The 18,454-nt window shown below is 33.1% G+C and overlaps 1 protein-coding gene across 1 annotated transcript; it reads right to left on the bottom strand.

Annotated features, from left to right (window-relative positions):
* Positions 1–310: 310 nt before the first annotated feature.
* LOC114329008 (microspherule protein 1) lies at positions 311–17,647 on the bottom strand. Its single transcript, XM_028278019.2, has 6 exons — positions 17,437–17,647; positions 17,291–17,375; positions 12,472–12,945; positions 12,040–12,348; positions 11,476–11,693; positions 311–3,086 (listed from the first exon to the last, which is right to left on the bottom strand). Exons 1-6 carry the CDS (start codon positions 17,541–17,543, stop codon positions 2,879–2,881), a joined length of 1,401 nt encoding a protein of 466 aa, XP_028133820.1. The 5' UTR covers positions 17,544–17,647; the 3' UTR covers positions 311–2,878.
* Between the last annotated feature and the right edge of the window lie 807 nt (positions 17,648–18,454).

Here is an 18,454-nt window from a genome sequence, read left to right as displayed (position 1 = left end):
ACGGAACGAGTAGATAAATTTTGAATATATCTAACAAATTAAAATACAATATAATTATAGTATACAGCAATGTTGCCGATTTTAGCGTGTCTCTTATATCTAATCAAAAATTAAATGGTCTGTATCATTACTAATAGTGGTAGTTTATTTTTATTGATTTCTTCTTGTAATATTGGTAACTAGATCATACTACATTCTGCCGAGGTATATGTCAAATCTGTAATTGTGTACTAATTTGTTTCTTATGATGAGGCTTTTCCAATCTGTCTGCTATTTTACGACATATTTGAGGGTTTAATAAAATACACAATAATAAAGAATACTTTTTATTTCCTCCAGATATTAAATTATTGGTAATATTAAGTTGCTATTATACCTAAATAAGTGTATATACTGTTTTGTAATTAAATGATTACTTGCATTAAACGACTTGTTTCTGGTACATAACACGAGTCATTTTGATATTATTAAACTACATCGAACACTTTTGAGCAAAAACAAAATAAAAGCAACAAGTGCAAAAAAACTGAAAATCTAACGAAAAGAATTAGGTAATTTACTTGGCAAACGATTAAGAATTTGTGGATTGTTCATAATGAGAAGATATGAAAATTTTCACAATATATTATTAGTTTTAACCCATTCGCTGCCTATCGAAGAGGATGGAACTCAGCTAGGAGCAGTGGCGTGCGGTGACTTTTTCTAAAGGGGAAGCGATTCAATAAGGATATAAAAATATTTTCTTAAGGGTCGAGGGTCGAGCCACTTCCCACCTGATAACACTCTGATGCGCTGTAGGGGCTCTCTATCAGCAAAGTGCTTATGTGAGACGTCCTGGGTACAAGGAGTCACACACTAAATCATACCCCGATCAATGCGTGAGGCACTCTATTGCCGCTATTTCTAGTGACTATAGTGACCTATCATTGATCTGTATTGCTTGCTCGGGCCTTAAGTCCTCGCTCCGGGCTTCGTTTCCTAAAGAAGAGATCTATTTCAATGTTTTTTTTTAATTCCGAGGCATTTTCCACAACAGACAACTTTCAACAATATGACACTTATTTATACTTGAGCTCTATTCTCCTATCAACTTCTGATAATTGTTGAATTCAGTCTTTTTCAATGGACTTGTAAAGTCTGTCTTCGCTTGTTGAATTTCTTGTAAAACTTTTAATGCATTTTAATACTGAAAAACTTCGTTCAACTGATGCACTTGTGACTGGGATAGTTTGTAGTAATTCACACAACTTCACACAGGGACTTTTTTAAACCAGTAGTTATAAGAAATACCCAGATTTCTGAGTATATCTTTATCACTAATGTGAGTTGTTTCATAAACAACACTTAACTTATAATGCAAAGCTGGCATATCAAAATATTTTCATTATTTAATCGTAGTGAAATAAATTCCTGTGGGAAATTTTGATGAATTATAATTAGAAATATTAAATAAGAATATATTATATAATTCTACAAATTTTAATTCGTTAAAATTTTGAAAGCGAAAATTCATTTTTTGTAGAATGTTATCAAAAGGTCTCTCTGTTGTCGACATTATCAATCTTCATTTTTTTTCTTTCATGTTCAAACCCCATATTTTCAGTTTTATCCCAAATATTTTTAAACTGCTCTCGTTTTTTAATTATCGTATTAATAAAGTCATCAATTTGTCTTATACAAAATGCAATGTCAATTGACTTCATCTGTAAAATGTCAAATAAAAGATCAGTAAAAGGAAAAATCTCTGCAAAAAATTTAAATCGAAATATTCTTTAAGCGAATGTATGTACCTAAGCACCCCTTAGAAGCAGTAACAGTCAGAGCATCCCACTCTTGGAAGACGATCGAACGATCGCTTCTGCAGGGTACCAAAATTCGCGCGACTAGTGGGTGCCGTCATTGAACCCTGACCAATTTTTATACGGGACAACTGCATGACAAGCGGCGATTTTGAGATGCGCTTCTGTCAGGGGTGGACCGAGTAATTGAATTGTGTGCATATTGAGTTCCTTCCTTTTTAATATTTTTCAATGCCTATTGCCTAGGTAATAATATGTAGATTACTGGGATTGGGGAAAATTTTTGATAATTAAATATTAATTAATAATGTATTTTGTTATATCGAAGTATATAATAGGGAAGCGGCGCTTCCCCCGCTTCCAAGGACCGCACGCCTCTGGCTAGGAGCCATTCTATTGAACGGCACCTGACTGAAGTAACCATATCACTCGCTGTGCGTGAACGTCACCTGACTGAAGTAACCATATCACGCGCTGGCGCGTGATCAGTAACGAATGGAGTAAACGAATATTAAAATATACATTAAGTTGGTACCAACCGTAACGCACAAATGGTTGTTTAATTTTTAATTATTTGACCATTCCAGATCACGTGACTTTGACAGCAAGCAAACATTGCTTTGAAGTTTTCATTGTTGTTTACATGTTTGCAGTGTTCTTTTTCCTTTTTTCTCGTTTTATTATTAAAAATCTGTGGTTTTAACTGCAGAAATTTCAAATATTGGATATTATGACACCCTCACAGGGAACGTAAAAACCCCGTATAATCGAAAAATCGGTATTCTTAAAAAATCTTTCTTAGGTTTATTTAGTGCAATTTTGTATCCTTATCTTTTCTAAAATATCTGGAACATATTCTCGCATTCTATTCAGGATTTTTTTGTAATTTGGCAACAATGTTAACTTAGATATTTGACCTAGACAATGACGTGCAACGGTGTTTATACTGTACCAATAATATTTCATTATGAACATTCCAAAAATTCTGTTTTAAACGTCTATATAAAGAAAATACAACGCTTAATAAATGGTTAACTGCAAAATGGATCTTTATACGTAATACTAATCACTGGAGTAGCTTATGGCGGTAAACCATATCTAACAGATTCGTTATGAATAGATCTAATTAAATCTTGGTTGATCGAAAAGATGAATCTTAGGCAAGCTATCTCGACGACGGCATTATCGTAGAGGCGGGTTTTGTTTCCGGCCGTTATCGGTCTGCCATCAACGAAGATTGGTCGTTTGCCTTCCGAGGATAGATAGAATTCTCCGGTATTTCGTAACCTAAAATCATATTTCAATTAATAACACAATAACAAATTCCCTGTGTAAATCTAAACAAATAATACCAACAGAATGGTTAAGGCCCGGTTGTACAATCGAAGTTCAACTCCGGCTCAGCGCCATTACTGATTTCATGGCAAGAAGTGCGTTGTACATACAAAGTTTAATTCTTGAGCTCGGTTTAAGCCCGGGTTCAGCTGAGCGGTCGATGTTCGGCAGTTTAACGCTGGTTCAAGGATTTTTAACCTCACATTTTTGTCATTGTCAACGGAAATCATAATATTTACACCTTAAAAATGAACCTCACTGAAAATTTTAACTAGTAATGAAGATTTTCTGGAAATGATAAATATTGTAGAAGGAAGGAGAACACAGAAAACAGTAGAGGGCTAGAGAAAATCATTTTGAAAAATGGAATGATAATGAATTTTTGCAAAGATTTTGGATATCTAAGATGCTGTGCTGTTCACTATTTGCATGAAACTATTGCTCATAGAATAAAAAGTCGAACAGCTAGGTAAGAACGAAAACAAGTGGCAAATTTGTTATTGACATTTCAAGAACCAAGCTGTATCTTCTAAGAACATGGTTTTTATTGCCCTAAATTATGTAGGGTTTTATGCAGTGAAGTGGACCCATATCAGTTTTAAGCAACAGGCTCCTTTTTGCAACTTGTGGATGATTTTGAAGCAAATGTAGAAAATGATTTTGTTAATCTATTAAATTAAATGTACATAATTTATTAATAAATTTAAAATTAATTATATTTGTACCATGCTATGTATAGGTACATGTCACTTTATTTAATAATGATTACAAATTAATTTACATTCTAAAATTATTTAAATACCCTACTTCCCTAGAATAAGGCAAATATTAACATTTTTGATTAAATTTGAAATCATAGCTGTAAACAGTTAAATATTTATAAGAAGAGAATGTGAAAATTGAATTAGTATCTTCGTTGGTGATAGTGGTTACGGAGTCAAGAAAAACCTAATAACACCATTACTTAATCCTTCATCACAAGCTGAAATTTTATTTAATGAGGCACAATGAGAATGCAGAATGCATAGACACAATTGAATGGGTATACCGAATAACAATTGTTAAGTGCCATGTGATTCGTTTTTAAGAAATCGAACTGTTAAAATGGGAATAATGGTAAATTTATACATTTAAGGGTTAGTTATTAATACAGTTTGTAACTACAGTGGAACCCCGTTAACTCGGATTAATTGGGACCGCGGCCGATCCGGGTTATCGAAAATCCGGGTTAGCCGGAGAAAATGGTAAAAATTAATAAAATATGGTATGCTTACAGATAAACCCCGTTATAATTGTCACACAGACACTGGTAAACCACGTTCGCATTCCACACAAAACCACACATACAAAGCGTCGTCAAAAGTCTCATTCTTAGCTTTATTAGCTTTGCACCGATTAAACTGTCTTTTGTTATCATTTTGAAAAAAAAAATTCTTCGATTTTAGTTCTATTTTTCTTCCAATCCGATACTGTAGATGTACCGACACCATAATATAATGCTGCAAGATTCACCTTTATCAATTCTACTTAATGCTTCTAGTTTCTTTTCCATTGTCACTACAACATTTTTACGTTTTGTTGCCCTTATAGACAAAAGACACGCAAACACAAAATCTGAATAAATTTACGAACGATTACAAAACGGAAGCGAACAATAATACGACTTTACTACACACAATACCGTCTCTGATGTTATGTTATTTAATAACAGTGATGACTAAGACCATTGTTAAAAAAAGAATTTTAATAGTCTTTTCTAAACAATGCTAACACAGACAGTTTCAAAAAAATAAAGGATAATACAGGTCCCTGTTGTTTTCGACAAGAATGTGGTGTATTATGAGTCATTTTTACAAATATTATATTACATAGAGTTGGTACAAAACCTCGTGAACCTTGAAAATGCGTATGTATAACCGAAATAAAATGAAGCCAAAAACATACGACTATTTTATTTGCTGCGAATTGCGCGACAGGGTCCCATCTGCACCCTGATATTTTCAGTAATGTCGGATTCATCAATCGTTTCGTTCGTATATTGACGTCACCAAATGAATGAATTAGGTTCCCGAGATTTTGTAGCAGCAATACATTTTTATTGTTGAAATGTTTGTCTGATAAAAATCGGTCCGGGTTAGCCGGAGTTCCGGGTTATCGGGGGCCGACTTATCGGGGTTCCACTGTAACTGTACTGTATTATTAATCCTTTTTTTAATGGCATGGACTATATGTCAATCAGCCAGTCAAAACATGACTAGTTAAGAAGAATATACATTTAAAGACCGTAAACTTCATAAAATATCAATAGGGCTTTTCATTCACAGTCATTTGTTTCGAGCTTCTGTCATATGTCGTATAATCCGTGTATATTAATATTATACACAGATTATACAACATATGGCAGAAGCTCGAAACAAATGACAATCGATGAAAAGCCCTATAACGAAGAAAAGTTAGTTCAGTTGAGATGTAATTTAAGTATTGAAATTAAACAGATGGTACTAAGCTGAAGTAATTAATTACTAATCCTTAAAATGTATAAATTTACCATTATTATAATTTTAACAGTTTTTGTTTGATTTCTTAAAAACGAATCACATGGCACTTGTTATTCAGTAGACCCATTCAATTGTAATTGGAACATCAAAGTTACACAATATTGCAATGCTTTCTAATAACCCTTTGCCATACTACATAAAGAAGAGGAAGTAGCAATGGCATTAGCCAAAAATTTAGAAAATCTAACTGTCTAGAGAATCATGAGAAGCAATACAATTTGTCAAACTTAGGAAGAGGTTGAAAATCTTTTGCATGAATACTTTGTTAATTTAAAATTTAGAAATTTAAACTAATACATACAACTATTTATTTATAAAAATATCTTAATATCTGCTACAATCAATGACTTTGATGAACTTCTTTAAAATTTTGGGGGCTGACATTTGTTTCATTTTATTTTGTACAATTTTGCTGTATTGTAGGGCCAAAGATACCAATATTTGGAAGGTATTTTTGGGTCCATTGTAGAAAAAAAATACCAACAAACAATTTTTTACAAAAATAAAATAAACACATTGCAATAATATCCTAATACTTATAATACCTATTCAAATGGTCTGTTCACAAATTTAACGTAGGAAATTGATTAAACTAATAAACCAAACTATAAAAAATACCGATTAAACTAATAACAGTAATAAAAGAATTACATTGACAAAAACCAAATAATAATACATAAATGGCGGGAAAATTTATGTCAAGAATTAAGGGAATTGGGTTGAATACGCATGCCTTACGTTGCCAACCTAACCAAAATTTGTATGAACCTCGGCTTAACTGAACTGGGCATTGAACAACCCGAATGAAGTTAAACCGACGCTCAAAATTGAACCCGGTTCAACTAAGCGATCGCTTAAGCCACCAATGTACAATCGGGCCTTAGTCTGAGTTTATTGCACTTCCAAAAAACCTGGAGCCAAAAAATGCGAAGAATACCTCCTAAAATTGTTCCCAAAGATAATCCATAAGAGAATTTACAAGTTGTGTAAAAGTCAAATTTTCCCCAACCAGTTCGGGTTCATAAATGCTGTTGGTACGAGAGAGGCTTTGTTCTCAATACAAGTCTTATTCCAGAGACGCAGAGACGTAAGTTGCGACGTATACGCATGTCTGGTTGATTACGAGAAAGCGTTTGATCGACTACAGCACGCCAAAATGATGCAAATACTAAAATAAGCAGGAATTAACAACCGAGATCTAAAAATAATTAGAAACCTTTACTGAAATCAGACTGCAAAGTTGAAGATTAACACACCGAATATGTGAAAATCATGCGTGGAGTGAGGCAAGACTGTATTTTGTCCCCTCTAATTTTCAATCTCTACTTATACTCTGAAAGAATATTTATCGATGCTTTGCACTAGTTGAAAAAGGTATTCTACTAAACAGGTACCGGCTAAATAACATCAGGTGACACCATAGTATTTGCGGTCAACCTAAAAGACAACCTATAAGTCCTTATGAACAAAATCCCGACTTACAGTCAACAATATAGACTCAATATAAACGTAAAGACGACAAACCTTATGGTCATTCGCAAGAAAAAGATAACAGGAGTTCAACTCCACATCAACCAAATTCTTGTAGAAAGAGTGAGACACTACAACTACCTCGGCACCATAATAAATGAAGAATGGACCAACAACCAAGAGATATGGGAGCTTTTTGCAAGAGCCACAGCCACTGTCTTGGTATAAAAGTAAGAATGCTGCGATGCTACGTCTTCTCTGTCCTCTTTTATTTTATATACTTCGATTTCGAGATAACAGAAAATCAGAACCAGAGTAAGGAATTAACATAACCATCTACAAGAGAGGAAATGATGGATGCCATTATTAATAAGCCCCATGTATTATATGTATATAAGCTGTACACTCCCGTGGAAGTTATAGCTGTTTTTCACTTTAATGATCCGTTAAGACATGGGGGATCGTCCACTTTTCTTCTAATCTTTCTCCTCAAAGCTTCTGGTGTGTCTTCGTTTCCTTCACTACTTTTCTCCACTCATTTCGGTTCTCAGTCTTTTTTTCCAGTTTCGAATTTTCATAACTCTTAAGTCGTTTTCGACTTGCTGTTTCCATCTTGCTTCTGGTCTGATTCGTGCTCTTGTCTCAGGGGGTATCCAGTTGGTAATAACTTTAATGAGATCATCTTCACTTTTTCTACTTATATGACCATACCACCTTATTATTCGTGCTTTTGCTTCTTTCACTATGTTTTCTCCTTCCATCCATTGTTCTATTTCGTGGTTCATCCAGGGTCTTCTTTCGTTTTCATTTATTACTTTTGGTCCCAGAATGTTGCGCATTATTTTTCTTTCAAATACTTTCAGCTGTTCTTCTTCTTTTAACGTTAGGATGTTGGTTTCTATGGCATACATTACCACTGGCCTTATGGTAGTCTTATATATTTGCATCTTTGTATTTCTGCTTAATTTTTTATCTTTTATTATTTTTTTATTTTTGTGGTAAGCTCTATTTCCTGCTTGTAGTTTCTGTTTCAGGTCTATTCTTTCATTATCTCTACTAATCATCGTTCCCAAGTATTTGAATGTATCTACTTCCTCAAATCTGTAATTATCTATTATCATTTGTGTTAGTCTTGTTTTCTTGAATCTGCTTGCGTTCATGTACTTTGTTTTTTCCATATTTATGTCTAGTCCTCTTCTTTTTGCCCCTTTTTCTATTTCAGAGAATGCCTTAATTAATGATCTTTTGTCCCGGGCTATTATAACGATATCATCTGCATAACCTACTATTTGTACTGCATTTTTATTAATTATTCCGTTATTTGATCCTTCTTTTATTGCACAATCTAGAGCTGTAATGAATAACTCAGTTGACAGGGCACCCCCTTGTCTGACTCCGTTTTGGACCCTGATCTTCTCTGTTGTCTTTTGACCTAAATCTATTACTGCTTGTACCTCTTTCATTGTCATTTTTATTAACTGTATTAATTTGTCTGGTATTTTTTTTATGCGTGTTAGATCTTCTATTAGTTCTCCTCTTTTTAGTTTATCGAAGGCCTGTTTAAAATCCCCAAAAAGCATATGCAGTTCCATGTTGTGTTCATATGCTTTTTCCATGATTTGTCTTATTATGTGAATAGCGTCTATCGTCGATTTTCCTTTTCTGAATCCATATTGGTAATTTCCTATGATTTTTCAGTATGCTCTGCTAGTCTGTTCTTTATTATTCCCGTCATGACCTTATATGTCACATTTAGCAAGGTGATTTCTCTATAGTTTTTGTATATTTTTTGGTCTCCATTTTTGGGTATCGTTATAATTATTCCCGTTTTCCAGTCTTCTGGCATTCTTTCCTCTTTCCAAATCGTTACAATTAATTCATGTATTTTTCTAGTTAGAGCTTCTCCACCATATTTGATGAGTTCTCCGTTTATGTTGTCATAGCCCGCTGCTTTTATGTTCTTGATCTTCTTGATACTTTCTGCTACTTCTTCGTATGTAGGTTCCTTGTATTCCTCCGCGTCCTGTCTTATCCTTATTATGTTCCCTTCCTGTCATCTCACCTGTTGCTTTATATAATTCCTCGAAATGTCTTATCCAAATGCCTTCTTCTATGGCTACCATCGGTTTTGGTTTTTTCCTAATTTTAAGTAATTATATAGTGGTTTAGAATTATTTCTCATGTTTTCTCTTTCGACGTCCATCATTATTTCTTCTAATTTTCTTTTCTTTTTCATTTTACATGTTTGCTTTGCTATTGTCCTTGCTCTCCTATATGTTTCCATATCTTCTGCTGTTCCTGAGTTTATCCATTTCAATCTGGCTTTATTCTTTCTTTCTATTTGTTCTCTACATTCCTGGTCAAACCATTCATTTCTTCTGATGTTTCTTATTGTGCCAATTTCTGTATCCGCTGCCTTTTCTATGGCTTATTTAATTCGTTTCCATTGTTCTTCTATTTCTTGTTCTTCGTGTTGTATTCCTCTTTTAAGTTCTTCTTTGTATCTATCTTTTATTTCATCCTCCTCCAGTTTTTGTATGTTCCATTTCTTTTTCGCTACTCTTGTTTCTTTTGGTTTTGCCTTAATTTTGCATTTTGCAATCACCAGGAAGTGGTCGGAGTCTATGTTCGCTCCTCTATATGATCGTACATCATTTATTGACTTCGCTTGTTTTTTCTTGATCAGAATGTGATCGATTTGGTTTCCGGTATTGGTTCCAGGTCTTAACCATGTTATTTTGTGTACATCTTTATGCTGATATTTGGTGCTACTTATTTCCATTTCTAGTGCTGCTGCTATGCCACATAATCTATCCCCGTTGTCATTGGTTTTGTCATGTAATGTATGTGTGCCTGCCACTTCTTGATTATAACTTTCTCTTCCAACCTATGCATTAAAATCCCCTAAGATATTTAGTATATCCTGTTTTGGCACTTGATCACCTGATCATGTATTATATACCAAATGAAATTCTCAAAATTGACAAAAAGATAGGCTTGCTCCAACTCTGTTAAAATATATACGGAATGTTAACCCGAAAAATGTATTTTTAATAAGCCAAAGCAGATTGTGATGTATGCAGACGATCTAAACTTGATGATACGAACAGCAAGGGACATCAAATAGCTTGAAGAAAATGCGAAAGTAATACGGCTGGCCGTCAACGTAGATAAAACTAAAGCCCTAATACAAGCAAGGAAACACGAAACTTGCAAAATTTGACAATAGACTACGCAAATATTGAAGTAATAAAACACCTCAAAAACCAACCTGGGTGTACAGATAACTGAGGACGGTAGTGAGGAGGAGGAAACCGAAAACAGATAATGCTTGCTAACAAAGCATACTTCTCTCTATCCCCGGGGATTTGGAACCAAAGACATCCATAGGGAAGTAAAGTTCAAAATATATAAAACTATTATACACCAATAGCAACATATAGAGTAGAAACGTGGATCACGACAGAAAAGACAATAAACCTTATTACTTATTAAGGCAATATAAATACACTACAATTATTTGGATTAACTAAAAAATAAATTGTTAAATCAGTGGACATTAGGATTTAAAGAGTAATAAGGGCCGATTTCTCATAACTAAGTTAATCTGTAGTTCAACTGACTGAGGTTCAGTCTTGTACTCCGGTTATGTCGGGAAATGCAATTGTCATTGGAAGTATACATTATACGCCTGAATGTTTGTTGGTAATGCGAATATCCCTAGATTATAGTAGCTTTCGAGAAATGCCAATAGGTGGCAAAAGGTAAAACTATCGCCATTTTGTATGAACTTTTTATGCTATCTCTGAATAACGTTATATTTAAGTATTTATAGTCAAACAGTCATTTTAATAAATTATTAATAAATCTAACAAAAATACAAATAATGTTTTCGTAATGCTTAGATATATATGTAATAAATGATAACAAACTAATTTTGACATATTTAATGACAGCGTTCGATGAAAATACTAGGCATGCATAATCTCTGAAATCACCTGAACTGTGTTCATGAACGCCCGAATGTCGGCGTTCAAACTGAACGCAGTTTAAACCACTAAAATCGTTAGAAGGGAAATTGAGAAAGATGATATTGACGTTTAACTGTAATTCACTAACAGTTCAGGTTAAACTTGAGTTGAACTCGATATGAGAAATCGGCCCTTAGTCTTAGTGTTACTTTTTGGAACAGGTTGTTCTAAAAAGAATGTATAAATGATACCAAGATCTTTGTGGAATAAAACGGAATAGTTATTCATGACAGGATATAGTGATAGTTAATAGATATATAAAGAAAGATGAATCGCACTTACCTTAAAGTACCTTGTCGTCTGGAAACTTTATGTGCCGGTCCTTCAAGAGCCAAGTCAATATCAACAACATGTCCCTTGCCCGTTCTTCCAATACTGATTTCTCGACTTCGCATGAGATACCTAACCATTCTTCCTCGAAGAACGGCTAATGTTTGGTTGTCCAAATTGCCGGGACATATTCCTGTCACGCTGTCAACTAATACGTTCCATCGACCAATCTGCAAAATAAAGGCATTTCATTATTGTTTGTCCCAACACATGTTAGGACACTAACTCAATAAAGTAGTTAACATGAGATGAGTTTATTTAAAGAAACCCTCTAACGAGGGCACACAATCAACGCATAACGTCATCTAGTATTTTGGTCCTTCAAGTCGGATGTAAACAGTGTTTTGGTATTATTCAAAAGTCGAAACAATTCAAGTGACAAACATTGTTATAGAGTCACTTAAAAACCAAATTATCTTTCCGATTAGTCATGTTATAGATTGCAATGAAGACAGCAACACTGAGAAGCTTTTAAATTGTCACCTTGTATGAAAAAAAAAACAGTAATATACTGACCTCATTTTCCAGTTGCCTAATTTCTTTCAAATTCCTTCTCTGTTGGAGTTTCATCTCCCTATCCAATCCCTCATCGGGAGGTTCAGTTAGATCGGAATCTTGTACAATTTCTTCTGCGTCATTAAAGGTCACTATTGGGCGAGCTGAAGTAGGAAGAGGTCCCAATGTCTGATCTGGTAAGAGATTATACATCTTAAGACTCTGCCAGTGGCGGAACAAGGAGGCGGCAGTGCGGCCGGTGTAAAAGACGGACGGATGTTGAGAAAGGAGTTCTGCAAAAGTTTCTACTGTGGGAGGGGTAGTTGTATTCTGAAATGGTCAAATTTAAATATAACTATTTGCAACAAGTAGCCTGAGCCTGAACTGAACAATAAAATACTTCATAAATATCAAATATAACAAATAAAAAATATATCTTTTTTATATACTTACAGATTTGATAGTACTTAAAATTTTCTCCTCTTGTTGACTCCAAAGAGCTCTATCCTGTACAGCAGCAATCATATCAGGATGAAGGTTCCTCATTGCAGAAACTGCTACTCTTGAGACAGCCTGATCATACAACAAAGCATACCATCTTTGTTGTAATTCTTGCACAGTGAACTTACAGGAAAACTTCGTACCTAAGTGAACAGTGCGCAAATCATTGGTTTGTTGTACTCCAATAATCAAAGCCAAATCATCTACTGGCTTCCATCTTCCCAGGTCTTTTGCAGTGTACTGCCCTCCAAGTTTACCACTTTTCTTTCCACGTTTTGAAGAAGGTAATACATTTTTTGACACTTGTTTTCTTTTGTGATCTATGAAGACTTGAGAAGTAGATGGTTGAGGTGGAAGAACGGGAGGCGTAGAAGGTGAAGCTACCCCAAGTTCTAAATGAGCTGATTGTGTGCGAGCTCGACCACCCTGCAAAGTAATGGGTGCTTTAGAACAATTTTATTCATTTATTTATTTATTCACGTGATGTCCCCATTTTTCAGGGTTGGCAGGTTTAAACCAACTGGTTTTTTAAAGAAAAAAACCTAGTTTTTTTATTGAGCCTCCAAACTGGTATTTTTGTTTAAAGTTTTTAATACAGCTGCCGCAAATGAAGAAAATTAAGATAAATAAATAATATTTTTGAAGTTATACTTCTTTACTGGCGATATGAGGGTGAATTTTTATATGTTAAAACCTATGATCCCGGCGCATGCGCATTATAACTTTGTTCTGATTGGATGTTCAAATGACATGTCAAAAATTATTCAATATGGCGGCTGTGGCACAGCTGTGCTGTAGTTTGATTATTTATGGTTGTTGCGTTTTAAAATTTGTGTGAAAAGAAACAACAAACAAAAGTTAGTTAATAGTTATACTGCCTTTTTAAATAGTTTTCATATACCTATATTTTTGGACTTTTGGACTATTTTGGACAAGGAAAACTCATTCTAATTTGGTAAGTAGTTTTTATTATAATCATATTGTAATTATACATTTGGATTAGGTTGAAATACATACATTTATTTTCTCAAAAATGGGGATTTTAGAGAGAAATCCCAAATTAGGTCCGATTTTTATTTTTAAATTATGATTTTTTGGCGTAGATTTATTTATCTAGTAGGTATGTAATGCTTTGATTTACATACTTAATTTGATTACCAACAAAAGTTCTACCAATCTTCATCTAATATATTGTTTTCTTACTGTTTTGTTATATTTTAATATTCTCTTCCACAAAATTTAAACTACATAATTTAATTATATTCAAAACAACTGTCAAACAGTAAAACGTTCAGTTACCCTATTTTTCCACATGACAAATAATGTGGAATTGGACGAGTGAGTCTAGGCTTCGATTACGAATCAAAGCGCTCCGAAATTCACGGGTTCGATTCCCGATGCAAGTTTTTACTTTTTTATTTTTTTATGCATTTTATGATTGTAAGTATATTTGTTATATAATTTTTTTTTCAGAAAATGCGTATCTAAAATTTTTGCCAACAATTATTATCGTTCAGAAATCATTTTTTCTTTGTGGCATTTTTCAATGTGTTTGTGTGCGTTTTATTCTTTTATTTTTTTAAATTTTTGGTATTGTCTTAAAAATCACATAATATGTAGTAGAAGTATAACTTCTTACGTGCGTACAAAGTACACACACATTCTTTTTTTACTTTCGAACTTAGTTATTTTGAATATTATTACATTTGAAGATCTTTTTTTTTTTGTTTTAATTTTTGCTTATGTAAATAAAAATAAAAGTTTTCTTAATAATTTTTTCATTGTTTATTACTATTATTTTATAAAATAATTTATTCATTGTTAAAGTATTTATACTTATTATACTTTGTATCAAATAAACCTGGTTTAAACAAAAAAAACCTTGTTTTTTGGTTTTTTGGAAAAAACCTTGGTTTTTGCCAACCCTGTCATTTTTACAAAAAATTAACAAAAACAGAATATCCTAACCATAAAAAAGTTGACCATGTAGAATCTTCTGTATACCTTGGCACCAAAGTAAATGCAAAATAGGAACAGGCCACAGAAATTAAGGCAAGAATAGAATGAGCTAGAGTAGCATTTAACAATATGAAAAAGCCCCTCATAAGCAAAGATTTGTCTCTTCCCCTAAAACTATGTATAGTTAAATACTACATGTTTCCAGTCTTACCATAGGTTGCGGAGGCCTGGACGCTGACAGAGACACTCATGAAAAACTAGAAGCATTTGAAACGTGGGTGTACCAACACATTCTGCATATATCCTGGACTGAACATATCACCAACATAGAGGTAATTCACAGAATCGGAAGAGAGAAATAAATCACGAGCACAATTAAACAAATGAAACTTGAACATCTAGGCTACATATTAAAACACGATTACCCAAGTAGCACAATAAAAACATTTTAGTTTTATTTAAGATTTATAAAGGTTTTATTGTGGTAAATAAGAAGATAATGGTTTTAAAGTTACCTTGTAGATATACTGCCAAAACTGTAAAAGGTTTATAGTAGTTTTAAAATGGTTTATTCTCAGTTCACTTTAAAACTAATCAGTTTTACAAAGAACTTCCGGACTGTTTGGTTTTATTAGATTCTAGTTTGTGACTGTTTAGATTTATTGCAGATTTAAATATTTCCTTAATATGACTAATAAAACCTATTATTAAAACTACTTGATCTCAAGACTATTATGTCAGTAAAACATATGCCTTAAAACTATTTTTTTCGCTTTCTTTAAAGTTGCTTTCTTAAAAGCAATTAGTAGGCTATATTAAAACCAAACGCTCTTAACTGAATCAATTTGGTTACTGTAAAGACTAAACTATGCTTTTTGTTAGAAACAATAAAACTACACTCATCCCCTCTTTATTCTAGTCCAAAATGGTCGGCCATTTGTTTTAGAGCGAAACAGTGGTGCAGTGTGTTGTAAAAGTGCAAGTACAGTTAGAATGGAAGAAATAAGTCGTAAGTACTTAAAATATAAACGAACTGGTCATTTTAAAAGAAAAATACAACACACACAGCACTACGACGCCTTGACTTTAGGTTAGATTCACATTAAAACTGAGTTCAATTATTGACAGCAGCATTAAAACTAAACGGTTTTAATTCCAAGGCAACCTTGCTTTTATGTAGGATATCTGCTCTTAGAAAGGTATAAAATAAAACCATTTGATCTTAACAATTCTCTGTCGATAGACTAAATAGTTTTAATTGGATTTCGGCCATATTGCTTTCTGGAGATGCTGAAAGCCATGATAGATTACAATATAAGGCTTACATAAAAATTATAAATAAGCGACTTAAAGACATAAATTCGATTTATTTTAACATTAAAACATTAAAATTGTAGATAAAATTATTTTTCTTTCAAATTAATATCTTTCGGATTCAAATTTTTTTATTTATTTTTATTTTTTAATCGCCAAAGGTCAGAAATTTTAGGGCGCGTGAGTTATTTAGACCTATTTTTGTTAACATTATCAATAAAGTTGGGTGCGCAAGTGTTTTTCTTTCTTGAGAGTCTGAAATAACCAAATACTTTTTATTATTTTATGGTTACAAATACGTATCTACCGTGTATCTAATACTATGCATGTAAAAATTTGTTGGCACATATGGAAGTATATGGGTTTAAAGAATCATTTAATATGGTAAATTGTCTTTAAAAGTCTCCATTTAAGAAACCTTTTTAAGTTTGCTATAAAACTGCCTGCACTGAAAGTGTCTTTTAACATGGTTTTAAAATGTTGTTCTGAAGCTATTTTCTTGTGGCATTTTTACAATTTCAACTATTTATAATGGGAAATAAGCCACAAGATACTACTGTATTTTGTATTTTGACAACGGCACCCGATTTGGGCGTCAACACGTTAATAAAAATCATTTTTTAATAATATTGTGGCTTATTTCCCATTATAAATAGTTGAAAATGGTTTTAAAAGCACCTTCACAGCAGCTTTAAAACCAGTTGCTTAAGAAAACAAAGTTTTAAGAGGGTTTTTATTTTTGGTTTTATTGACCTCTTTCAGAGGGGCCCTTTTATGCTGAAAGCGGTTTTATTGCAACCTTAAGGTTTACTTAAAAACTAAATGGTTTTAATTTTAGTTTTATTCTACAGTTTTAAAGCATCCTTAAAAGACTTAATAAACCTGTTCGGTGCTACTTGGGTTTCCACGGACTTATAATATAATGATTAATCAATGTATAATTGATTATCCAGGGAAAAATAGACCAACGGGGACCAGGCAGTAGAAGACAGTCATGTTCCAAAATCTGCAGACGTGTTTCAGGCTCACATTGGTCAAACCATTCAGAAGTGCTGTCAGCAAGATCAGAATTGTCAAGTTAGCAGCCAACATTCGCAACAGACAGGGCGTTTGAAGAAGAAGAATAAACAGAAGAGGACCCATATGTGAACATTGTGGGGCCCCTAACTGAATAAGGAAAATCAAGAGTAATGCCTATATAAATATAAAAACAAACAGAACTTTCATCAAGATAACTATTTAACCATAAAAGAAACCACTCGGGAAAGCAAATACATCTTAATTTAAAGATGAGCAAAGCATGGATTACTGTGTCAAAGGGCTTCGAGAAATTGGTATAAATGGAGTCCACTTGGTAACCACCCTCCCTCGAAAGCCTTGACAATGTAGTCATGATACAAAACAAGATTTGTAGACTTAGATTTATCCTGCCTAAATCCATGTTGCACACTAATCAAGAGATTTTACAATACCAATTTTAAGTAGACTGTAGACTTACCTTTATGTTAGAAATACCGGGCATCCCAAGGCTGTATTCCACTAGTTCATCATCGAACTTTTTTCGCTTAATAGAACGATTTGAGCTAAAAAGTAAATTGTGACAGGAAAAAAATTTGACAAACTATAAACTATTGTTAAGCCTACCTTCTACGTCTAGTGACATCGGCACTTTCTCCTAGATGACTATGAGAATGAGAACTTAAAGTGTACTCATTGCTTTGCAATAAATCTGAATCATGTATTATATTCATTGTTAAAATAAAAAATCATCAATGCCGAAAAAACAAACAAACAATGGGTACATTCCTTTTTCTTTTATAATAATCCTTTTTGACGTTTACGACGACAAACGTCAAATACGTTGACATTTGACATGCTTAATAATCCGAATCCATGACCGGAGGCACTTATAATTAAAATCGATATTTTGGTCATTTTGGAAAAATTAAATTATAGGCCTGGATCCCGCGTACCAAAAAAAGTTTATTAACAGCAAGCTAAAAATTAAAAGCTCAACGGTGTCTAGTCCGACAAACTTTAATATACGGGAACGGGGGAAATTTTAATTGTGGAACAAGTTTCGAACGCCAGACCACCCCAGACTACGAAAACGTCCCATGTACAGTTGAGTCCGCGAGTCTTTACCCGTGCGTCATCATTTAAAGCATACGAAATAAGTCGGAAATTTACTAAACGCAACGGCAAGTGGATATTATTCCGATTACGGGTTATAATATAAAATTTGACCTTATCAAATAAATAGAATGTCAAATTTAAGTTTTGCTTTAAAATTTTGGTGCATAATTACAGCTACATTTGAAGTAGCTTAATACATTATTTTATTATCATTGATTAATAAATAAATAAACAATTTATAAAAGAATTCAATAACATATCTTCTTTTTGTTATTTTATTCACTTTGGCGGTACCTTAAACACAAGCATTCAACTGTGTCAACAATGAGGTTAGCTTTGTACGTTGTCAAAATTTATCGTAAAATAACATAAACGTATTACAAAATTTCTAACTCCAATATAAAATTAGTTGTGAAAACAACTGTTTGTATACTATAAAAAACTTCAAAATGCAAAAATTCGACAAAATAACAGCAAAAAATTCAACAAACTGACAGCCACAAAAGTAAACAAACCAAAACGACAT

This window comes from Diabrotica virgifera, chromosome 9, assembly GCF_917563875.1.
Source record: "Diabrotica virgifera virgifera chromosome 9, PGI_DIABVI_V3a".
Taxonomy (NCBI): Eukaryota; Metazoa; Arthropoda; class Insecta; order Coleoptera; family Chrysomelidae; genus Diabrotica; species Diabrotica virgifera.
This window is presented reverse-complemented; position numbering and strand designations above follow the sequence as displayed.